Genomic DNA, 23,872 nt, shown 5'->3' on the forward strand with positions numbered 1-23,872 from the left:
TAAAGAAAGTGAAGAGGTGTATTCAGGGCATCATAGACTTGCATAGACTGAAGGCAAAGCATTAAAAAAAATGTATTCCGTTATCATAGACAAAGCGTTTAGTCCAATATTGCTTTTAAGCAAATGTTTTCATTTAACCATGACAGTTAATGCACACATAAACTGAAAATACATAAAAGAATGTGAATTTTATTTAATTTTTTTTCTTTGCTGCATTTTGTTGAACTTATTTGAATCAGTCATAAAAACGGAGTCTTCCATGCAAGCAGAATAAACGCATACCAAAACAGTTGAAAATAACAAAATTTAATGACTTAGCAAGATTTAGGAACAGTCTAACTTTAACAGATTGCCTCAGCAACTGATTCATTTAAGTAATTTAGTTGTGCTTTCTTAAAACAGTAGGCTATGGCTGCTGTTGCTAGCTGAGTATTGCAACCAAAAACAGCAACCCTGTAAATACAAGCACAGTTGCCCCTGAAGCATGGAGCAATTTGTGCTCGAACTGTCCATGATTTCCACATTCCAACTGCAGCTGCTCTTAAATGTAGACCATGTGAATTGTACAATAATACGATGGTTAGGTAGAAATGGTACTGCGCACCAATAACAGACTAAATCTTTAATACATGGTATAAGCAGTAGACAGTATGTATTAATGTATTAGAGCTTGCAGAACCCACCCCTTGATTGACACTGACATACAGTAACTAACGAATTTCAAATTGAAACTATCAGCACACCCTTAGTAAAAAAGCAGTTTATTATGTTGATGCACAATGTAAGTACTGTTGCAAATTTTTGCTGCACTGTACTCAGTGGCACCCACAAAGGTGTGTACAAGCTGATCAGAGAACTGTGGTGCAAATATTAGATACCTCTGAAAAAAGGTGGGTTTTGTATCCCGATGCCAAAGATACCAAATGGATTTGCAATCCATTTCCTGTGGACATTTGAAAAGAAAATCCACTTGGTGAAAGTGAGGCTGGGACATGATGGGGTTCATAGTCCACCGCTGCACTAAAGTTTTCCAAATGGCTGGCGTAATCCAAAATGGCTTGTAAAACCCAGATGTCATTTTTTTTTTCTCAGTATGCAAAGGTGAAGACTATTTCAATGAGTACACGATATACTACCATGCAACGACCACACATTGACACCCTGGGGACATGTGCACTGTTCAAATACACATAGGAGACATCTATAAGACAGCAGCTTAAGGCTGGGGTACACGGGTAGCATTTGGAGCAATGGTGTTTTGCAGTATTCTCAAGAAGGGAGAAATTCTTTTCCTGTTCAACGTCGGATGTTTTGTAACCAAAGATCTAAGAGCTTTCATAGTGATTGTTTCTGTGATGTCAGTAATGAATTTCGCTCAACTGCAATGTTATATTTAACAAATTTAATCGAACTTTTTCAGAACTGACTAATTTGACAGCTTGTCATGAGATACATATGGGCAAAAATCTAAAACAAATGAACAGATAGGCATTGCATCACCAACGTCACATCTTAACACTGACGTTGTAGCATTTCATCCAATTCAAATTCTTTGAGTTGGATTTAAATCTTTACAGAGGAAGCTATTGGTGAGGATTATCAGCTGAGTTTGGTTAAGCGCCTCCCGCTTGTCTTACATGTCTCAACTGTCAGTGTAAGGCAATTGTATCTAATTTGATTGCTTCAAAAAGTTACCCGTGTAACAATGCCTCAAAACGTCAGACACTCCTACTTTCACCCCACAGTAAAACATTATAACAAAGTTACATTTTTCATTTACAGGAACAATAATCCTCCTTTTAATAAGCAACCTCTTTTAATAGTTCTTGATTGCCAAATGGGATTTTCCCTGGTTTGGGAAGGGCTGATTTGTTTTCTGGTCAAAACCTCTAATCGTGGTCCATCCATCCGTCCAGTCTTCCTGCAGTTTGCTTGTGTTCAGTTCACTTTTCGATGTTTCTGTTTTCTCTTCCTGAAACGAAAAAAGAGCAAATATTCTAAAGCATGATCATCAACTAAATATAGAGATTGGAATAAAGAACATATCTGCATTAGAACTTCATTATCTAAAACATTGTGATCACACTGTCAAATAACACAGTCAAGCCAGTATCCAGCGGAACAATCTAAAAGGAATAGTTCAACATTTTCAACACCTATTAACTTTATTTTCCAGGCTAGGGTGGGAAGATTAATCTTAAATCAATGTTATGGCATCTGATCACACAGTACACAAGACAAGTGGATTTAAACTAAATTGTATCATCTCTCAATAATTGAATTATTTTTAAATTGAAAAGTAAATTATTTCCTTGTATCAGCAATCAAAAACCATCACATTAGAAACACTATATTAAAAATACAGGCTTCAAAGTAGTAACTGAAGTCAACAAATTAAACACATCTGTAATCATTGTCGCACAAGTTAGAGAACGTATGATCACAAAAACTAAATTAAACACATCAGTATTTTCCCATTAAGCTAACTGCAAGAATGTGAGCATGAGAATTTTCAAAAATTTTGCACCTTTTTGTTTGTATCATGGTATAACCTAGAAAAGAGTTGCCAGAGGAAGTGACTTTTACCATCAAGTCATACTCATTTTCCCTTCCAACACTGGATGATTATATAGATTGGTTGTGGTCTGTAAATTCATTAAGTAAATTTGATTGCCAACTCACTGATTTGTTCAGGGACAAGGAAACGTTTGTTTGGTCCCCTGGCTGCCACATCGTATGAACAAGTCAAAACACTAGTCAGGACTGCTATTATAATGACCACCTTAAGTTTTGACTGATGACTCAAAAATGTGGCTGCCAGCCATATAGGTGCACTGTCTGTACTTAAACAGAGAAATGGCATTGGGATAGACAGCCTTTTATCAACCAAAAATATATATTTAAAAAAAGAATCAAGTTAATCCTGTCTATATGTTGCACTTCTGTTCTGCAGTAGGTGGTGGGAGCCTGTAATTAAAACAACTGGAAACACCTGGGATTGGTGTTTCCCTACTGTAAATCTCCACTCTTCTTCAGTCCTAGTGAAGCTAGGCTCTTGCACATCTTTGCTTGATTAGTGCAATCCAACACAACATCACACGGTTCACCCAATCACACAATCATTGCTTTGTATTGATTACATGTCTCTCTTTTGTCACAGTTTCTAAGCCAGACAAACATCAGGAAAACATGTTTGTGTGAATATGGCTGATGGATGTTCCGTGTGTGCTTACCTGTTAGAGCGGTTCAGGGTAGGCCTGTCTTGGGTCGTAGGTCATGTCGGGGATGTACTGCTCATGGAGGTCAGGGTCTAGCGGCAGGGTGTCCAGGGTCAGATCAGCATAGCCATACGGAGGATAAGAACCATCTAACTCTGAGATACACAGAGAACAAGATCAATGAAAGATCTTTTACAGCTGCACTAAACATCACTCAAGACACACTAGGGGCATGTATTTTCATGTTCAATTAAAATTTAACCATATAAGCAGTCTAAACAGAAAACAATCCTATCCAGGCTTTTAAAGAGGATGTCTTATGTTTTTGTGTTAAGAGGTGCCTTTATTTCTACTTTTTTGTCAGCTCAGTGTGAAAATCCATAGTTGTGGGAAAATTAAAGGAGCCATTTAATAAACTTTTATTTGGTCTTGCTGTCCTAAAGTTGCTTTTCTCTGTTCTCAATTTGACTATGATTATCTGAATGCAAACCACATAGTTGACTAGCTTAGCGCTAAGACTGGAAGCCTGGTGAAACGGCTAGCCTGACTGACTGTACAGAGTAAAGACATCACAGAACATATCCCTACAGATCACTAATTAAGATGGTGTAGTTCATTTGTGTCACCCCAACACAAACAGAAATGCCAGCTAGGCATACATATACACATAGTGAGTTTTTATTTAGTCCCTATTTGTTTACAAAAGTATCCTGAATTGCCTGTAAGTAATAGTACCCAAACACTGATTCAGCTACCACTAGAATACTTTGATAATAAAGATTTTTTATGACTGAGGAAAGTTCTTAAGTGTATTTTTGTCATTTCAAAACATGTTTTTAGAGGTTAATTCTGGATGGACATCAGACACGTTGATATTCTTGAGAAGTATAAGTCGCACTGAATGATATCAATGTGTTTCTATCCTTATTCAGATGGCTCAAAGAAAATGTAAGATTTCCACTGAGAATGGATTCCCTGGCACAGATACATTCTTTACGTTAATGGCACTGACATACACACTCGCTGTTCTGTTGACTTAGACGCTCTGAATGTGATTTCATGATGCACATTCTGTGAGCACTTAAGCTCTAAATGTAAAAAGGCAGAGAATCAGTGTGCGGAGGTTGAATGGAGATGTGTGTGGAAGGTGTAACTGAGAAACAGACACTAAATAAATGAGTTAATTTGATTCTGACTACTGCACTATGAAATCAGCACCTTCAATTGACCTCCATTACGACTTGACACACACACATACAGTGTGTGTGTGTATTACAACAGTGGATTAAGCATGTGGAGATTTAAATAGCACCAGTAAATCACACACACACACAAACATGGATACACACTTGGGATGAAGACTAAAGCAATAATTAAAGATAAGTGAGATGGAGGGATTTGCACTAAGTATGTACACAGAGGAAAGAAGAAGAATGATTGCGCAAAGGGGGAGGAGAAAAACTTTTTCTCCACATTCAAACCATTTGTTCCTACTTCACCTCTCCACTTTTATTCTGCTCTTTCTTTAATCCTACTGTCATTTTCAGTCTTACTCTCTGCTCCTTTAGCATCCTCCTCCTCTCCTTGCTTCTCATTTCATCCATCCGTTTTGTCCTCCCTTCCTCTTATTGATATAAAGGAAGATTTTGCATTAGGTTTGGCAGTTTATAGCCTGTTGTACAGAATCATTTAAAGCAAAGTTCTATTGGTGCAACTTAACATGGATTCTACTATACAGTCAAAGTTTTTGCATTTACATTGCATATGTTTTGTATTTTTTAGTTGAACATCTCATGCACTGCTGTTTAATTACTTCAGCTTCTTTTTGCCTGCATTCTACTCCCGTAAACAGTGTGTAGCTATTTTTTACACAAATACCTAAAACAATTGTGCATTGAGCTCTGTGTGCTTCAAAAACAGGAATGACCCACAGTTTGGCGCTGGGCTGAAAGCCTCCTGTGTGACACAGACGAGTGCCTCTCAGGTTCAGCTAAGGTTTGAAAAAGCCAGTTTTGACTTAGGACTAAATTGTTCTCTGTGATTAATTTGAGGTTGAGTGGCCATTGGTGTTAAAACTGACAATGTGACAAGAAAGCATTACTGGGAGATACTAGTACTTTGAACTCAAAATAGACTTTTGCTAAATTTTATGACATTTTTTTTTAATTGCTAAAAAACAAAAATAAAAAGTTCTCTTGATTGTTCTTGATTGTACTTCTCCCTCCCTATTCTACACTCACACAACTCTCACATGACACTGCCGTTTTACAGCCCAAATCTATTCTGTCAACAGCAGGGAGCTCACCTGCAGAGGAGGGTAGTCTTTGTCCTAGTGTTGAGAAGGGAAATGAACACTAATGTGATCTTTCTGGCTCTGTTTACCCCTGGTATATAAATGTGTGTTGGATGATCCAATCACAAGTGGACAGCTCCAAGTACAGGTGTGAATGCATTCAAGGCTTACTGAGTTTGCACAATTGACATCCTTTGTGTGAACAGAATTACATTCTCATTTGCCCACCTGCAGTGCCATAATAACATGCAGCAAAATGGATTCTCATAGATAGAGCACACTGTCAGATTCTGAAAGACTACACATGGGAGCATGGAAGTGCATTTCTGTCTCACTTCCTGCTGCCTCGTTAGAGAAAGGAAGTAAACTCCGATCACAAGTGGTCACTCAGGAGGCAGGAGGACACACAGGAGCACAAAGGACAAGCAGTATAAGGGAGGTTAAACAGGTAGTTTCAGTGTTGTGGCTGATCTATTAATGTGTTTGTGGTTGCATTAAAAGCCTTTTCCTGTAAATCACGATACTCACCATCAGCTAGGTATGTAGTCTCCAAAGGAACTGCAGTATGGGCCTGCACAGAAACAGATAAAGATAAACAAAATTATGTGAAATGTCACCTAAACTAATATTTTTTTTTTTGGTCCTGTTAAGCCTTTATTGTGCTAGAGAAAAAAAAAACCATCCACAAGTTGAGTGTCAGAAATACACAAGAGTAAAGGGAACTTTTGACTTTTACAGGATAAAGTTATTTGCAGTTGGGTATTATCTACATAGCTATAAACATCAGTTCTACACTTATGATGATAACCCTCAGTGGTAACATTAAAACTGGAAAGCAGAGGACAAAGGATAGAACCTTGAGGAGGATGAAGTGGGACGCTCATGTTGAAATGAGACAAATAGACTGACATCTGAAGGACTCCTACCAGTTTTTCTAGTCTTTGTGAATGTTGTGATTGACATTACTGGGAGTTGTAAGGATGAGTTTCACAAAAACAACAATAGAAAGATATTTTCTCTTTATTTAATTGTGAGAAGCAGAGCGTTATCAGGCTTCTGCAAAGCTCTGAGAGCAGTTTGGAACACAAATAAAGCACATTTTTTAATGCTGTAAATAGCAGGTTGGACATTGATCTACAGTTGATAAGCTAGCCAAGATAGACTAACATCTTTAATTTGTATTTATAGGTTGAGATTAAGTTAAACTTGTTTGCCAACACCTCTGCAGCCACACACACTAACACACAATGGGTTCTTACCATTTCCCAGGCAGCAGGGTCATGTTTAAAGAGCGAGTGTGTGAGCTCCACTGACACTCTCTTCCTGTAGTCTGAACTCTTGTCCTCTGATATTCGAAACAGCACTGCTGCAGCGTAGGTGGCTGCAAGGAGATGGCAACACCGGTCATTTAAAAACAGGGTCGCGTGAAAAAGCCAGGCACTAATGCAGTTCATTCTCCTAGATTTCACAATCAGGTGACCACAGAAAAATGATCACGTAATGAATTACTCATCACCAGTCGTATTTATAAGATTTTTTTTCTAAGTTTGTGCATGCACAAATAAAAAGTTTAAATAATCAGTGTTGATACCAAAGTCTAATTGGCCAAAGATAAACAAGTCTTAGTCTCAAGAAACCCACAAGCAACTTAATGATGATTCCCCCCCAAGTACTCTTTAAACTCTCAAAAAGACTAATGATAAACACCACAGCAAGCCATTTAATAAGTTTTTGTTTATCAAAGACTCGAAACTTTCTTAAAAAAACAGTTGTTTTTAACAAGGGAATGGTGCAATTAGCAGATGAATCCACATTTACTGTCCCAGAGGTATTATAGGTGAAATGTGCTAAAGGAGAGAGAAACTCTTAACAGAATGCTGCATATGTGAGGTGTCGTTGCTGTAAAATAGGATAGTAGTATTAATTGATAATGACAATCCATCCACTGCACTGACATTGATATGAGTGGCGTCACTTCTGCAGCAAAAGGTAAAGATGGTAACTTGCATGACGTGTTTCATATGGATTATATTTACATGCAAGTCTGAAGAAGGCTGTCCATATGAGGAAAAAGAAAAAAAAACAAAGGTCAAAATAAAATTAAATCAGAGCATGAGAGACACAAGTGATGACATAGGAAGCTGAGTGACAGAATGGGACAGTATATCCTAAGTGAAAATGTGTTCTAGACCTGTGGAAAATAGTAAACTTAACAGATAAGGACATTTTCACACTGTTACACTACCATACATACACCGATCAGCCACAACATTATGACCACTGACATGTGACGTGTTCCAGTTTGACCTAAAGGTGTTAGATGGCATTGAGGTTCAAGTTGTGTATGAACTGGTCATGTTCCTCCACACCACACTGAGAAAGTAAACTAATATAGACAGTAACATGCTAAAGATTCAGTTTTCTTTCACTTGAAATAAAGAGGCCCAAACACTCCTCGACTGAAGGTTTTGTCCAAACAATCTCTGAATAATGTATTCAATTTTTCATTTCAAATTCCTAACTATAAAATGTACAGCTTGTCAAATTTCTACTGCCAGTGTCACAAATGAACTTTGCCTGTAACGTGATAATGATCTGTTGGTCAAAATTAGTAATTGTTTCCTCATCATCCTTTCATCATCTAATGACAGCCCGATAGTTGCAACTGTAAAAGCTAATAATGTCTTTTCATATCAATTATTCAACAAAAAAATGATCTCCCTGTAGAATGTATTGAGGCCTTATGTTAGATAGATATTCCACTTTCGCTAATTGTGACTCCCAGCAGATGGCAGTCCTGATTCACCAGCCAGCTCCCCTCACTTTGACAGTTTCACCACCAGCCAATGAGGCTCATATTTAAAATGGCTTAAAAAATATGCAGTTACACATCAGTTATAGTTCAGGTCCATAGTTTAGCAGTTTAGTTTGTGAATGTTGTTGTTTGAATTCTGGTCACATTTTGTTTTATTTTAATGAAATGCACATGTGTGGTAAAAGCTTGCCGTTAGCTGACATGCGACGTACCGATTCCTTCATTGTTGGAGTGCAGCAGCTCCATGAGTGGCGCTGATGCTCCCTCTGCATCGATGAGCTCTGCAGACTGTTTGTCCAGGGCCAGCTCACACAGGACACCTGCAGACACTCGCTTCACGTTCTCCACATATGAGTACAACAGCTGGACACACACAGACACACAAACCAACACACACGCACTCATTATGGTGTTCTTGCAGTTAAAGGTGTCACCTTCTCTCCTTGAAACATAATTCTGGTCACTGTGGTCAAATCACTCAATCTGCATCTCATCTGAACACAGAACGTTCCTCCAGAAGGCTTTTTCTTTTTCCATGTGATCAGCAGCAAACTTCAGTCGAGCGTTAAGGTGCCGCTTGTAGAGAAAGGGCTTCTATCGGCACCTCTCAGCTCTAAGCAGCTCCTTCAGCAGCAGACTGAGACATTCACCCTGCAAGAAGGAGCGCTATCGCAGGTCCTTCATTCCATCTGTTGAAAGTCTTTACAACATCAGCATCACTGGCTGATGTTGACATAAACTAGACTATATCTTATCATCCTAAACCATGGTCAAATCTGCAGAACAATTCCTTCCACGGCTGGCATTTTTCTTGCACTTTTACAGTTACATTTATTCCACAAGCCACTTTATGCTGATGTCACTTACAGTGCAGTAATACTGTATTTATTCATTTTACTGTACATACGGTTTAGTGCTGCTCTGAAAGATGTTTGCTGCTGTAACACTGGGAATTTCCCCTGACGTGGAGAGTAATAAAGGATTATCTTATCTTATCTTGTCTTATCTTATCTTATGGCAATGTAAAACACATTTGTTACTTTTCGGTGATTCTTAGTTGACTCTTGACCATCATAGCTTGTGTTTTTGTCCTGATTGTAACAATGACACAGCTCTGCATACATTTATGCTTTCAAAAAAACGTTTGCAGTTTCGATTTTGGGATCTGAAGCATCTTTGAGATGGCTCCTGATGACTTACTTGACTTGTTCAAGTTAAGGATTTGCTTCTTCAGATCTGTACTCATCTTTTTAGACTTTCCCACTGTAATGTCTGTGGCTGAGTCTAATAAGTATAACTATTTAAATTGGCTCAGAAAAGTCTGCAGCTGTAGTGAATCGTAATCACTCACAAGGAGTTAAGAGGTCATGCCACTAATAAAATTTGGTTAACACAACTGTCCACATGACCAAACTGATCATTCAAGTTGCTATATGGGTATTTTTGACCCACCAGATTGTCATATTTTAGAAGTCCTGTAATAAATCAATGAAAGAACCAAAAGGTATGACTGTTTTTTTCTGACAAAGATGCATGTGTTTCAATTTTTCCACCATAGAAAAGGTTATAGGAGTCACTAGAAACTCAAAACTGCCATTATATACATGGTCTTTAATGATTTATGGCATTAAAACTGTGCTATAATGCACAAAATCGATTTTTGAGTTGTTTCTACTTCTAGTCATGGTTGTGCTGTTTCTATAGAGGTGCAGGACTTTTTATTAGAGTGAAAAATGAGCCCACAGTGAGTAAAAAATGTGACAAAGCAAATAAAAGCACCCGAACACTCAAAACTGTCATTATATACATGATCTTTCCTTGACTTGCTGATGACTGTAATTCATCATTAAAAGAGTTTTAATTGAAGTCATCGCTGCTGGACTTCAGGGAAGCTTTGTTTGCACATTTGTTTATTCATGTTTTCATCGACGGAGCCCCAGCACAGTAACAAGTCCTAATTTCTGCAGAATTTCTCCAGCACTCTTTCTCCCATTCGATGGCAATAGCCTCTTTTGTATACAGCCTTGCAGTCGCACCCTCTGCCCTCAGCTCCTCATTTTGCGTCGTTAAATACCTGTCTTTCAATAAAGCTATCCTTTGATCACTCTGGTACAAACAGCGTCCAATGGCTGTTTTGTTGCTGCCCTAGTTTTCCCTAGGCAGCCAGTGGTAGCACTATGTTATGATCACACACTGCACACGGCACATTTCAGGAATAATCACTGATCTGGTGCTACAGTCCAATCCCTGAGCAGCTGCCTTTTCCTCGTGTGCTTTTCTGCGTTCAGTATAAGGAGAAATGCAGCCAGGCGGGTAGCAGTCTGGTGCAATTTTATTGAAGCACAAGCAGAGCCGTGGTGATGGTCGCAGTCTGCTTACTGGCCAGTGCACACAGACGTAGAAACCATTATTTGGCCTTAAGTGTCTTATCCTTTCTCTACCAGGATTAGACAAAATATCTTCAAGAAAGAAGTGGAATTCTAAGAATAACAGCCAACATTCTACTTTGTCCTCCATCCATCCATCAAGATATTTTCCAGAAACCAGTGCAAACAGCTGAGGTCGTGGCAGGAAGAAAAATATGTGCATGTGTGTGAGCATAGTTTCATAAAAGCAATATGTCAGCAGCTCCTGTGGTTTGTGCAGCCTCATATCTTCATGTCACGTGCTGCGTTGGAGCATGCATGAGCGTACCTGTACAAACAGTGGTATGGTCTGCATGCTGGCAATCTCTCCTCTGTTTATTGGGTCTCTGGCCAGAATGTGAAGCGCTCCTGTGCAGCCCTCCACTATTTCCTCCATCCGGACACCATCCTGGTCACAGACATTTAGAAATGCTGAGGCAGAGAATTATCAAATAAAGAAATAAATCACAAACACCCTGTTAACTGTTAATCTTATTTATGACTGCTAAATGGTTGACATTCTCTGACAAGGCTGTGGGCAGAAAACAGTTGGACCCATAACTGGCAACGCTAATTACAGTATGTTCTGTTTTCCTCTGCTGATTTACTACCGCTTGTTTAAAATTCTTCTTTTTACTATTTGCTATTTTATGTTTGTTTGTCAAGTTAAATTTGCAGCAGATTAGATCAGTGCACCTTTTAAAAAAACAGGCAAAAAGGTCACTTGACCACAGTACAAAAAAAGTGACTGAGTGTAACAATACTGGGAGACAAATGGTTTGGTATTACATCTTCATCAGTGTCCATCTTGACCTCCTGCAGTGCTTGAATATTTATTTCACTGTAAATTAAACTTTCCCACAGATGATACTTGGTTGCATCCGTTATGGTAATGATTAAATCTTGTTCCTTTTGGTCAGGTGGAATTTATGGGGTTAAAACTACCAATTTAAGACAGCTTGATGCTGAATTGCTCCATATGCAAACCTGACAGGGATACAAAGATCTGTTCTCCCAGAGCTACTGTTCAGATAAGTGTACTGTCTGGCTTAATGTTGATTATGCTGATTGTGTGTTATAATGCTCTATCATGTACATACATCAGCATTTTCCTGAGGTTTGCTGGATTTTTCATTGTTAAATTGTTTTTTAAGGAGTTTTTCCATAGATAGATAGATAGATATCACAAGCACATTACTGAACATCTACTGGTTGTATTGACAGTTAAGTAGTTGGTTAAGTGTGTTTGCTGAATCTAATCTCTGAGCCGCTTATAAAACTATTGTTGTAGTTCATCAGCATCATTTCATTTATTTATTCTTTATTTTACCAGGTAAGATCAGCTGAGAACAATTTCTGCAGCAAAGCTGATCATTTGTGCAGCTCTATATTATAATAGCATGGCAAACCAAGTAGTAGCATCTTCCTGTGCACATCTGACCTGACAGGTGAATGTCGGACCATCAGCACGAGGTGCAATCAAAAAGTTCAGATTTTGTTCCTGCTGCGAGTGAACAAAATGTTGCATGATCATGAGTAAAGATTCCCCGTGACATCATATGATCAACATCAGGCCTGTGTTACACGGTTTTGGAGATACTTGCATTTGTAGTTTCCCCACTGACTTGCAAATCTGTCAAGATGACAGGTTTCCGCTTGCATATGCATTCCACCTACTTGTGTGCAATAACTGACACCTCATCCTCTTGTATATAGTTTTCTTTAAAAAAAAAAAAAAATCATCGTCTGTATATAATGTTCTCTGCAATTTTGCACTGTTTTTTCTTATTTATTTTTGTACTGCCTTATACTTTTTTTGTAACGATGAACTTTCCTCACTGTGGGATCAATAAAGTTTATCTTATGACAAAGCACCCTTCATATTTGGATCATCACTGGAGACAGGGGTAAGGTCTGCAGCTACAACCCTAGAGAACAAACAACAGTTATAACAGTGAAGGAGCTCACAGTCTCTAATCAGGCCAGGAGAAAACCAAACACATACTAGGTCATTTCTTTCAGTAATATATAGTAATATATAATAATAATTTACAATAACTTTAGGCTGAAGAGCTGATTTAATTTAGAGTAAGGTATTGTTCTCTGACATGACTAACACACACTGTGTGTATGTGTGTGGTAAACATGTAAATATTTATAAGGTAGAATCAGCATTTTCTTTTAATATTAACACATGTGGGCACTTGGAAAAATATACATGTTGATGTTGATCATGATCCATGTTTTCCTCATTTTTTTGTAAAATAAATAATAGAAGAAATTCAAATTTGATTTTATTGTCTTTATGATTAATGGTATTATAACTGTGCTATAATGCACAAAATCGTTTTTTGAGTTGTTTCTACTTTTAGTCATGGTTGTGCTGTTTCCATAGAGGTGCAGGACTTTTTATTTGAGTGAAAAATGAGTCCACAGTGAGTAAAAACGTGACAAAGCAAATAAAAGCATCCAGAATCTGCTTGGGGTTCAGAGGGTTGAAGTCAAGTGTTATTAAATGGACACATTAGGAATCAAGGCCAGGATAATATTTGCATAAGTGCTGAAAGCTTAACGGTTGTAATTTACAAAACCTAGTAAAAAACTGTGTGCAACACTAACAGAGACAAAAAATGTAAATAAACTAGCGGGTTCTTATTTGTAACAGCTTCAACATTCAGCACAATCACAAAAAGCTGCTTCTTCCTGCACGTGGAGATGGAAGAATGACATGTCCAGTGATGTCAAGAAACACAACATAAAGGCGGCTGGAATGTTGTGCTACTGTGGAAAACCCACAAGGTGTGTGTGTGTTTCACACCTGATATGTTTGCTGTGCAGAAGATGCGTGTCTCTGCGTGTCCTGGTGAGCCTTCAGCAGCAGGTTGACCAATCGAGGAATAGCACCTGCTTCTCTTAGCGGCGCCTGATTGGATGGGCACAGTGCCAGGTTCCGAATGAGCCCAACTGTAGCCTGAACGGAGGACAGAGATCAAAGAGTTTTCTCTATGTGGGTCATCTTTAAAGGCAACATTACATGTGGTGCCTCCAAATGGCAGTGCGGGTTACTTTGTTGGAATTTCAGCGAGCTGTTTGCATTGCACTCATGTTTACCACCTAGTGTGTGATGGTACATATCAAAGAGAACCACAGGGATGAGAGAGGAAAAAGATCTGACAGTTTTCTGTGGATGGAGAGCTTGCTCAATGCTGAGGAGCTGGGAAGACTTCCAGCTCCTCCATGGGAGCTCACTGCTGGCTCCCCACTACCACCAAGCGCTCAGAAAAGCTCACTTTCAAGCATCACATATACAGTGTGTAGCCCTGCAAACAGCTCAAAGAGATAAGCATTAGTTAACAGCATGCTGCGAGAGACTGAGGATGGAAAGATTTCAAAAAGGGTTTTAAAATTGAAATGTTAGCATATTCAATAAATTATTTGTGCTTTGACATATTTAACTCAGCATACAATAGAAATTATTGAGGCTACTGTAAAAAGATATGACACACTAAACAGTGTATTGTTGGCAGATAGTAAAATTGTATTATAAGCTTGTTCATTACTTTTGAACATATTGTAATACTAACAATAAAACCATAAAACTATATCAGAATATATTTAAATTACTTTAAAAATACTTTAAAAAAAAGATGGATAGCATGCGTTTAACATTGAGATTTACATTTGAAAATGTAACTCCACAAGCTGTCACACACAAATAAGCTGGCGTTAGCTGAAATTTCAAAAGACATCTGTGAATATATTTATCATTTAGAAGCAGCACGACTTGTACATTACTACTCCTCTCCTCCCGCTTATTTGTTCCTCTTCTCTCTCTCTCTCTCTCTCTCTGCCTCTCACTCATCCAGCTCTGTAAAGCTTCCTTATGAAGTCAAATTTTCCATTTCTTCATTCCACATCATTAAACACTGATAACTCAGTTCAATACTGTAATGTGCCTGAGTTGCCGGAGCTGTCTGAGTGAGGAGGAGGAGGACAAGGATGTGTGTGTGTGTGTGTGTGTGTGTACGTGTGTGTGTGTGTGTGTGTGTGCGCGCGCGTGTGTGTGTGTGTGTGTGTGTGTGTGTGTGTGTGTGTGTGTGTGTGTGTGTGTGTGTGTGTGTGTGTGTGTGTGTGTGTGTGTGTGTGTGTGTGTGTGTGTGTGTGTGTGTGCAAGTGAAGAAGAACAAAATAGAGTCCATTTCACCACAGTAGGTAATAGGGAGTGACAGAGAGATAGCTGCCTGTGGAATTTTGAATCAGTATTTATGTGCATAATTCTATTATTTTTCATGTTATATTTTTTCTTATGCTAGATAAACCCCATTAAAAGAACAAACAACCTTGCAGACCCTTGTCAACTGCGGACTCAAAAAGTATAAAGTCAGTCTCAACTTAATCGCAGACGAGTCTGAGTGTGAATACCAATTTAATCTCTGTTCTTTGTATACTCACTATCCACCCCAGCCACCTGCATGTCACTCAGGTACACAAGGGCTCAATGCTGTTCCTTTTCATTGTCCAATTTTAAGCTTAGCCATGTGAACCCCCTCCTTCCTGACACAATCTTCTAATCCTAGGTCTACAGTGTAATCAGGCCATTACAAGTGAATCTCTGCACTTGCAAAATATACCTGAGGATATAGCCAGGTCACCAGGCTCTCCGTGGATTGTTATCAGCCCCAGCAGGCACTGGAGACGGAGGCAGCACAGAAAGCAGAAGTGAGGATGCCAGGCTAATGAAACAACCGCCACTACCGAGTATCTTTCTCATGAACTTTCTCCAGATCCTTTACCAACAAAATGCATGAACTAAAACTATACATCTCTGCAAATAAGTTCTCACAGGACTTTTGCATTCTAGTTACAACAAACACTTGGCTTTACCCATTCAGCCCTGATGTTGTTATTTAGTTAGCAGGATGTCCGGCACTTCACTGGGACAGAAACCTAGACTCCAGCAAAAGCAAAGGAGGGTAATTGAACGTATACGTCCACAACAACTGGTGCACTAATGTCAAAATGATAAACAGTCACTGTTCTCGGGATTTGGAGCACCTGACAATTAAATGCAGGCCCGTTTACCTTCCATGTGAATTTACTGCTGTTGTAGTCACAGCTGTTTGCATACCAGAGGATGCTAATGGTAACATAGCCTGAGGTTATTGCACAGTGCCATATCCCCACAACAGCAAATATCCAGAGAACCTCATATCAGAGCTGGGGATTTTAACAATGCAGATTTAAACACAGTTCTCCCCAAATTTGAGCAACACATCAGCTGTTTCACTCAAGGGGAAAAACACTGGATAAAGCATATTCTAAAATCAAGCAGGACATCAAGCAGTGAATCCCAGGAAGATGCTGGCCCTGATGGTGTGATAGGAGGGATCAAGAAGCAGCCCTCTGAGGTCTTCACAAAAGTCTTCAACCTGTACCTGTCCATCATCACATCCTGCCTGAAGTCTGAAGAAATTCCATCATCAGCGGGGCTAGAGAACTACCATCCAGCAGCTCTCACAGCGGTCATTCTGAAATGCTTCAAGAGGGTGGTCCTACAGAACATCAAAGCCAGCTTCCCACCCACTTTCAACCCACACCAGTTTGCCTATAGAGCCAACAGGTCTACAGAGGATGCAATAGACACTGCTCTTGACACTGACTTACCTTGGACAGCTATGTGAGAATGCTTTTCATAGACTTTAGCTCTGCCATCCCCGGCAGACTGGTTTCTAAACTGAGTAACATTGGACCTTCACAGTCCTCCTGACACTGGGTGAAGGACTTTCTAACCAACCATCCAAAGACGGTCAGAATAGATGACCACTGTCACATTCAACACTGACTCTCCACACGGCTGTGTGTTGAGCCCAATCCTCTACTCACTATATACACATGACTCTGCATCCTTCCATACATCTAACACCACCTCAGGAGAAGACCAGCCCGATTAGGGATGAAGTCTCTACTGATGGTGTGATGTTCAAAGAAAAATCTGGTCCTGAACTGCACAAAAACAAAATAACTCATCATAGACTTTCAAAGCAAGCAAGCAGACTCTGATCCACTAAACTTTAACTGGGACTGTGTGGAAAAGGTCCCTGCCCTTTGCTTCCTGTGTACACACATTGATAAATATACTGTATTTCCTGAACTATTAACACCAACGCAGTAGTAAAGAAGGCACAACAGTGACACCACTTCCTGAGCATCCTCAGAAAAATAGCAACCTGCAGATAAAGCTGTGGGTGTCCTTTTACCGCTGCTGTCAGGAGCGTGATGGTGCATTGTATCATTATGTGGTTTGCCAGCTGCTCAGCAGCAGACAGAAGAACCCTCCAGAGGATCATCAACATCACCCTGAGAATCATCGGCTGCTCACTCCCTTTTTGGGGGGACTTATTCAGCTCTCGCTGCCTCAGTAGAACAGAACACATTGTTAAGATCCAGTCCCATCCTGGAGACCATCTGTTTGACCCATGACCTGCTGGTAGATGCTTCAGGTCCATCAAATAACAGATAAACAGATTGAAAAACTGCTTCTACCCACAAGCCATAACACACACAAACCCTCACACTAACTGTCTGGACCTGAGTTCTTACTAGCAACTTAAACACTACCCTAATCATCTTGTGTTTATTTACTGAACACTACATATGTTTACATCCAGCTGCACTTGGTATGTAATTTTTGCACTTCTTAAGCTATAGTTTTTTTGTACATGTTTAGCAATGCAAAATAATCAGAAGTGTAATGTCAGTTGTATTGTTGTTTTTTATAATTCCTTACATGCCAAATAAGTTATATTTAAAAGAATAAGCAGTCCCACTGGTTTCATAGATGCACTTACACATACTGTTTTTTGTTACTAGATGCTATATTTTATATTTGCACATTTTTTTGTACTTTTAAATATTTCTAATTGTGTGAATTCACAGAATTGACAGAATTGCTGATTCATTTATTTGCACACTGTGCAATGACAATAAAGAATTGTATTCTAATTTAAACCACTTAATGGAGGTTGACATTACAGTAGAAAACAGACTGGATGGAAGTCAGTGGACTTTTACAGTAAGTATAATATTACATTGTATATTATTACATCATCATAAGTGTTTTTGTAACCAGACAATACTTTTGCAAACATGAAAAACAATGATATTCTTGTAGGTGGTGTACATTTGAAATGAATGGTTTACTGTTCTGTAGAAACATTAGATATGCTGGTCAAAAGTGTGTGGTACAAAGAATTATATTTTGATTTGTTTTCTTATGAAAGCAGTACAATGGTACAGAAAGGTCATATTAGATTTTTTTTTTTCTGAAATTCTTTAAAGCAGCCTCCTAGTAAATTTTGTGATTCAGCAGCTATATGCTGTCATGCTACATTAAATGTAGCCATGAGTGTGTCTTTCTTTTTCCCTTCCACTGGTGTGGAACATGTACATCATTAGCAGATATCAAAATGTGTTTACACAGTGGCTATATTTGATTGATGCTCTCCAAAAGCCTGCACATTAGACAGAATCCATGACAAATTATGTCAAATCTCCACCATATGTATCCACAGCTGCATGTTAAATAACTCAGTAAGGTGTAAAATCCAAGATGACAGTAAGTGGATTTTACACCTTGACGTCCATGATTTTAGCAGGAGTAATCTCCTTAAAGCTGGCTGTCATTTGACACAAAATGCTCAACTCTCGTGCTACCAGTTAACATTTTGCACAGCTTCCCTTGTCTTTATTTACAGGCTTAATGTCTGGACCAGTGGCGAGGACAGCTGCAGGAAGAAACTAGAACATCACCTGACACAAAACAATGACAGAGAGGTGTGGAGAGGTCTGAAAAAGCATCTCAGGCCATGGCAATGGTGGGTGGAAGAACCTGAATATGTTTTCCAGCAGGTGTGATTTAGGCTTCACTCCCTCCTCCACCAACCCTGCACCCTCCATACATCACCACACCCCACTCCACTTCCCTCAGCCTTTCAATAACACCTGACCAAGTGACGAGAGAGTTGAAGAAGATCAAGGTGAGGAAGGTCACAGGAGTGCAGATCAACTCTGTGAGGTGTTTCTGCACATCTTCAATCTGAGCCTCAGAGTGGAGAAAGTCCTGGCCCTGTGGAAAACTTCCTGTGTGGTTCCAGTTCCAGCGACTGCACACCCCAGGAGGGTCCAACCACTTCAGACCTGTCGCCTTGACTTCGCACCTCATGAACACCTTACTGAGGATTGTATTGAACCGCCTGTGACCCCTGGTGAGCTCATACATGGACATACTGCAATGTGCCTCATCATAATCATTGATGATGATCACTTTCACACCTGGAGAGCACAGCGAGCACTGTAAGAATCATGTTTTTTTATTATTATTTTTCCAGTGCATTTATCAGAATGCAACCATCACTGCTCAGGGGGAAGCTGGAGGGAGACTTCAAGTACTTGCATGTTCACCTCAGTAACAAACTGGATGGTCACACAATACAGGTGTCCTGCATAAGAGGGGCCAAACTCAGCTGCATCTGCTGAGGAGACTGAGGTTCTTTGCAGTATGTGGGACACTACAGTTACAAATGTACCCATATCTAGACAGATTATTATTAACAGTAAAAGCATGCAACTATTCTACCATTTATTGTCATATTTATTGTATGCTGCTCATGTTTTCCTGCTTTTGTGTACATTATTCAGCTACTGAATGTGTTACCAGCTCCCAGGGACAATAGGTGCTCTCTCTCCTGTTCTTTTTAAGTGTCACTTAGCCCCAGTGTGTCTTTCTTATTAACACTTTTACTCTCTCTTTCTTTATCTGTCTCTCTCTCTCCAGTAACAGTGTGCCAGTGGTTGCTGTCACAGCTGAAGTGTTTGGGGGCTGAAGCATTATGGGATACGTGTGTTGTGTGTGTTTGCCATCTGCTCTTCTTTCTATTTATATATATATGAGTGTGTATTATGTTGTGTATAACAGCATCAGTACAGCAGCACTAAAAGTCAAGTACTGTTTTCTGATTCATAATCTCCCTTCAGACACTGTATCAACACCATCAGTGTCAACATACTTTTCCTGTCCTGTCCTCTCCCCTCATCTCCTCTCTTCTCATTTCCATTTCTCAGTGAGTGTGAGTGACAGTGGTGGATGTGCAAGTTGTAACGAGTTTTGGATTATTTTCTGTCCTTGTTGCCACCTCTACCTGTCCGGCAAAGAGTGATGGTACACGTCCACTGGATCCGTCATTTCAACACTTCCCATTCATTGTCTATGCCATGCAATGCATTCTGTTAACATCGCAACGGGTTTTGAGAGACTGTATTCTGTTGCCTGCTCATCTGCACTAAGTTACATTCTCTTCTACTTTATGGAAATCAGGGGCACCTGCCACTTGACACCTTCAATAACTTCGAAAAAAACTTAAACTAACTGTTGCTAATCTAAAATGAAGACAGGTTCAGCAACTGCACAACTTCCTTCTTGTCCTAAATGTTTTCAGAAACACATTTTGGTAAACTGTTTTTGTAATGTAAGTAAAAGTTTCCAAATCAGCTACCGAGTTGGTCAAGTTTGAAATGTAGGAGCAGAGAAGCTACAAGTAAAGCATTTGTCCAATCATGTGTAGCCAATGTTTATGTGGATGTAAATAGGTAAAGTCTGTGTTGGATTACTGTTGAAGAGCACCTGTCCCTACGCAGAGCCTCATAGGGTTTCTATTACTGATGGAAGAAACATTCGAAAAGGGGCTTTAATCACTGAAATCACTACTCAATAAAGGTTTCATGCACTGTTGCAAAAAACACATTCAAATGTAACAGACAAGGTAAATTGGGATTTATAGGGTGAGGCTTCATATTCTGTAAGCAATGGACTCCACATTAATGCAGGTTAAGCTGTTCTGTTTAGAGCAACTGCAAATGCAATGCCTGTCACTAAGCCAATTAAAGGTCGACTCCTGGTTGTCTTCTTTGTGTTCTGCTTTGTGGAGATGTATACAGGGGGTCCTCGGTTTACGACGTCCTCGACCTACAGCGTTTCGTCATAACATCGGAACTGGTTACATGGAACTAGTTGGTGAGCGAAGCAGACAAATATGTTGTTACATGATGCTATAAGACAGCTTTGTTTACATTTGCCGGTTGTATGCCAACTTGGATTGTGCTACATTTGCTAACGTTTTGCCGTAAAAAGCCACACTGCAAAAGCCATCTCCATGGGAGTGAAATTAGATACAAAACGCTCAGAACATGACTTTTCCGAAGAACTGATCGGTATCGTGATGCATGTAACAGCTTTGTTTACATTTTTGCCACAGTTCTGATTTACGGCAAAAATCGACTTATGTGGATCCGTAGGAACGGAACTCCAGCGTAAGACAAGGTTAACCTGTACCTTAAATCAATGTCAGAAAAAGTAAATTGAAAAGTAATACTGAACTGCAAAATAAACTAAATAATTATCATCTGGATCAGCTCATCATTGGTAGGGATATGAACTGCACTCTAGATCTGACTATAGACAGATCTAGAGTGCCTCACTAACAGAACCCACATACAAGTGGATTTGTTGGACACATGGAGAGTCCGATATCTGCAAGACAGACAATACACATGGGTGAGGGTCATCAGTATCAGGGTGAGAGTTCAGAAAGACAGAATTTACATCTTTTCTACTCTGCTTTCTTGTTCTCTCCTCTCCTCCCTTTCTTTTCTGTGTCTTTTCGATCTGACCAACTGAGGTGGATTCAGCTCCATTACTTGACACCTCTTAACCCTTTGATGCACAACATGGGTCAAAAGTGAGCCAAATCCAATGGAAAATGGGCATCTCCTGACCCACACTGTGCATCAAAGGATTAACAGTGCACCTCACTGAGTCCCCTCACCTTCACAACCGGCCAGTAGTGCGGCTGCCCAAGCAGCTTGACGACGGCAGGGATACCATAGTGCAGCCGCACGGCATTCTGGGCCAGCTCTGCATCCTGGTGGCGGGAGGTGAGGTGGCGCAGGGCACAGACCGCCGGCTCAGCGACGTCTTCTTTCTCCCCAGCACGAAGCACAGCATGAATCAAAGCCTCCACCCCACCATACTGAGTCACTAGAGTCTAGGGGAAAACACAGGGAACAGAAGTCATCTTTTGAAATGCAGGTGTGCTTTATCCAAGATAAAATTATTTTCAGCATAAAATCCTTCTTAAATATCTAACAATAACAAAAAAATAGAAATGTTCTGTACACACAACCTATGTGTGTGTGTGTGTGTGTGTGTGTGTGTGTGTGTGTGTGTGTGTGTGTGTGTGTGTGTGTGTGTGTGTCTCTGTAAAGAAAAATTCAAACCAAACAAAAGGAGTTCTGTGATGCAAGATGCATTTTAAAATGCTTTATGGATCAATGAAAAACAGATTGATCAATGATTGGAGTAACTGAACATGCAGAGATGGAGTATGATTATATGCAGATGTGTGGAGTCTAAAATAGTTAATCCAGAGATACAAGTAATATTTTCATATATCTGATTAGATATCGATGGCTTTCACAATACAAAATACAAATGCACCTGAATACCTGAAGATAAGACCCTGCAATAATATAAAATATCCTAATTTCCCTCATTTAAATGTTAAGATTAAGACCCTACAATAATAAATGCACTCTAAACAGATTTGAATTATTTAATTTGAATGTGTGTTGTTTTCCTATTTCACTCGTGCAAAATTTTTCTAAACAATATTTCAAAGCCTTTTGTTTTGCCAGGATCCAATCAAATTATTAGAATCTTTAAGTCAGGCTTTTTGCGTTCGTTTGTCCTTGTTTGTTTTTTTTGGTCGTTTTTTGTCATTGGAAATTTTGCATCTCTTTGTGGTCGGTTTCCCCATCTCCCATCTCTTTGGGTTTCTTTTGCTTCATTGTTTTTGCGTGGACGTTTTGCATCTCTTGAGATTGTTTCGCATAGTAAAGGTAATGTTTAATTTTTTTTAGCTTTGTTGTTGCAGCATGTTTTACTTGGTTTGGCGCGACTTTTGCTGATCTGACAGTCGCTGTCTTCCAAGAAAATATGATGCATTTTTGATTTGGTCTGATGTTCTACTTCACAGCTGTTGTTTTTGTACCCTTTACTGTTTGACAGATTCCAAAGAACACAGAGGGAATTCTTATTATGAAGAGTTTTGTTGTTTTCTCAGTTACGAAAACGGCAACAGAGACATTTTTGAGCCTGGTGACACAAACTTCACAAATCACTGTGGAGTCCACAGAGATTAAAAAAAGATAAAGTGAAGCACAGATGGCAGGAGAAATGAAACAGGAGAGGATCTGTGACAGTAAAGAAACAGCACACAAACAACAAAGAAACACATTCAATATTTTAATTATTTAGAGAAATGAAGACAACATTTAATGGAGTAACTATAGTGTTTTGCAGTAGAATATTTATTATTTTAAAAATACAACTGAGGAAGTCTTCAACTGGACTGGTCTGAGACATTAGACGACCTAAATAAACCTTTTAACACACTGAATCATGCTACTGAATATAATATGCCTCTGTGGAAATCTTAAATTACTTCATAATTACTTCCCGTTCATACCCCAACTGGCCCGAGCTTACAGCCAAACGCGACTAAGAAAGTCGGAAAAAATGAATGTATCTAATTAACAACAAATTAGCATTTAAAGAGAACAAACTTTTACAAAAAGGCTCAATTGCAAAGACCTGTTCAGTTGCTTTGATTGTTTGAACTTCAACTCAATTCTACTACGTTTAATGCTTTGATGAACTCAGCTGATTTTTGCAGCTTCTGTGCCCTCACTTTATAGGAATCCTGTGGAGATTCAGGTTCTTTTTTCCATTCAAACTGTAGCTGCTGTTGCAAAATATATACCGTCAAACTGGGACACACCACTTCATCATCATTTCCGTTCAGATCTGTACTTCTGTAGCGCCAATATTCCATCCCACAGAGTCTTTTCCTCGAATTTATTAAATTCCTGCAGCATCAGACAGCAACAGGGTCCATATGAGCGTCTTCAAATAGAAAGCGCTGCACGTACTTGAGCTTGTAGAACAACAGCAGCAGTAACTTCATTGATTGGTTCTGATTGTAAATTACCCCTGACAGATACTACACACACACAGTTTACACAGATC

At 39.3% G+C, this 23,872-nt stretch overlaps 1 protein-coding gene across 3 annotated transcripts in view; it reads right to left on the reverse strand.

The window, feature by feature from the left end:
- Positions 1-290: 290 nt before the first annotated feature.
- jupb (junction plakoglobin b) overlaps positions 291-23,872 on the reverse strand; it is a 114,172-nt gene continuing 90,590 nt past the window's right edge. For all 3 annotated transcript variants that reach the window (XM_055005432.1, XM_055005433.1, XM_023291806.3), the window contains 8 exons: positions 21,612-21,830; positions 13,550-13,702; positions 11,021-11,140; positions 8,539-8,689; positions 6,771-6,892; positions 6,040-6,082; positions 3,234-3,373; positions 291-1,972 (listed from right to left, as the gene is read on the reverse strand). In XM_055005432.1, coding sequence (XP_054861407.1) covers positions 3,237-3,373; positions 6,040-6,082; positions 6,771-6,892; positions 8,539-8,689; positions 11,021-11,140; positions 13,550-13,702; positions 21,612-21,830 — 945 coding nt within the window. In that variant the 3' untranslated portion in view covers positions 291-1,972; positions 3,234-3,236. The remainder of the gene's footprint in view (positions 1,973-3,233; positions 3,374-6,039; positions 6,083-6,770; positions 6,893-8,538; positions 8,690-11,020; positions 11,141-13,549; positions 13,703-21,611; positions 21,831-23,872) is intronic.

Source organism: Amphiprion ocellaris, chromosome 19 (genome assembly GCF_022539595.1).
Source record: "Amphiprion ocellaris isolate individual 3 ecotype Okinawa chromosome 19, ASM2253959v1, whole genome shotgun sequence".
In the NCBI taxonomy this organism is placed as follows: Eukaryota; Metazoa; Chordata; class Actinopteri; family Pomacentridae; genus Amphiprion; species Amphiprion ocellaris.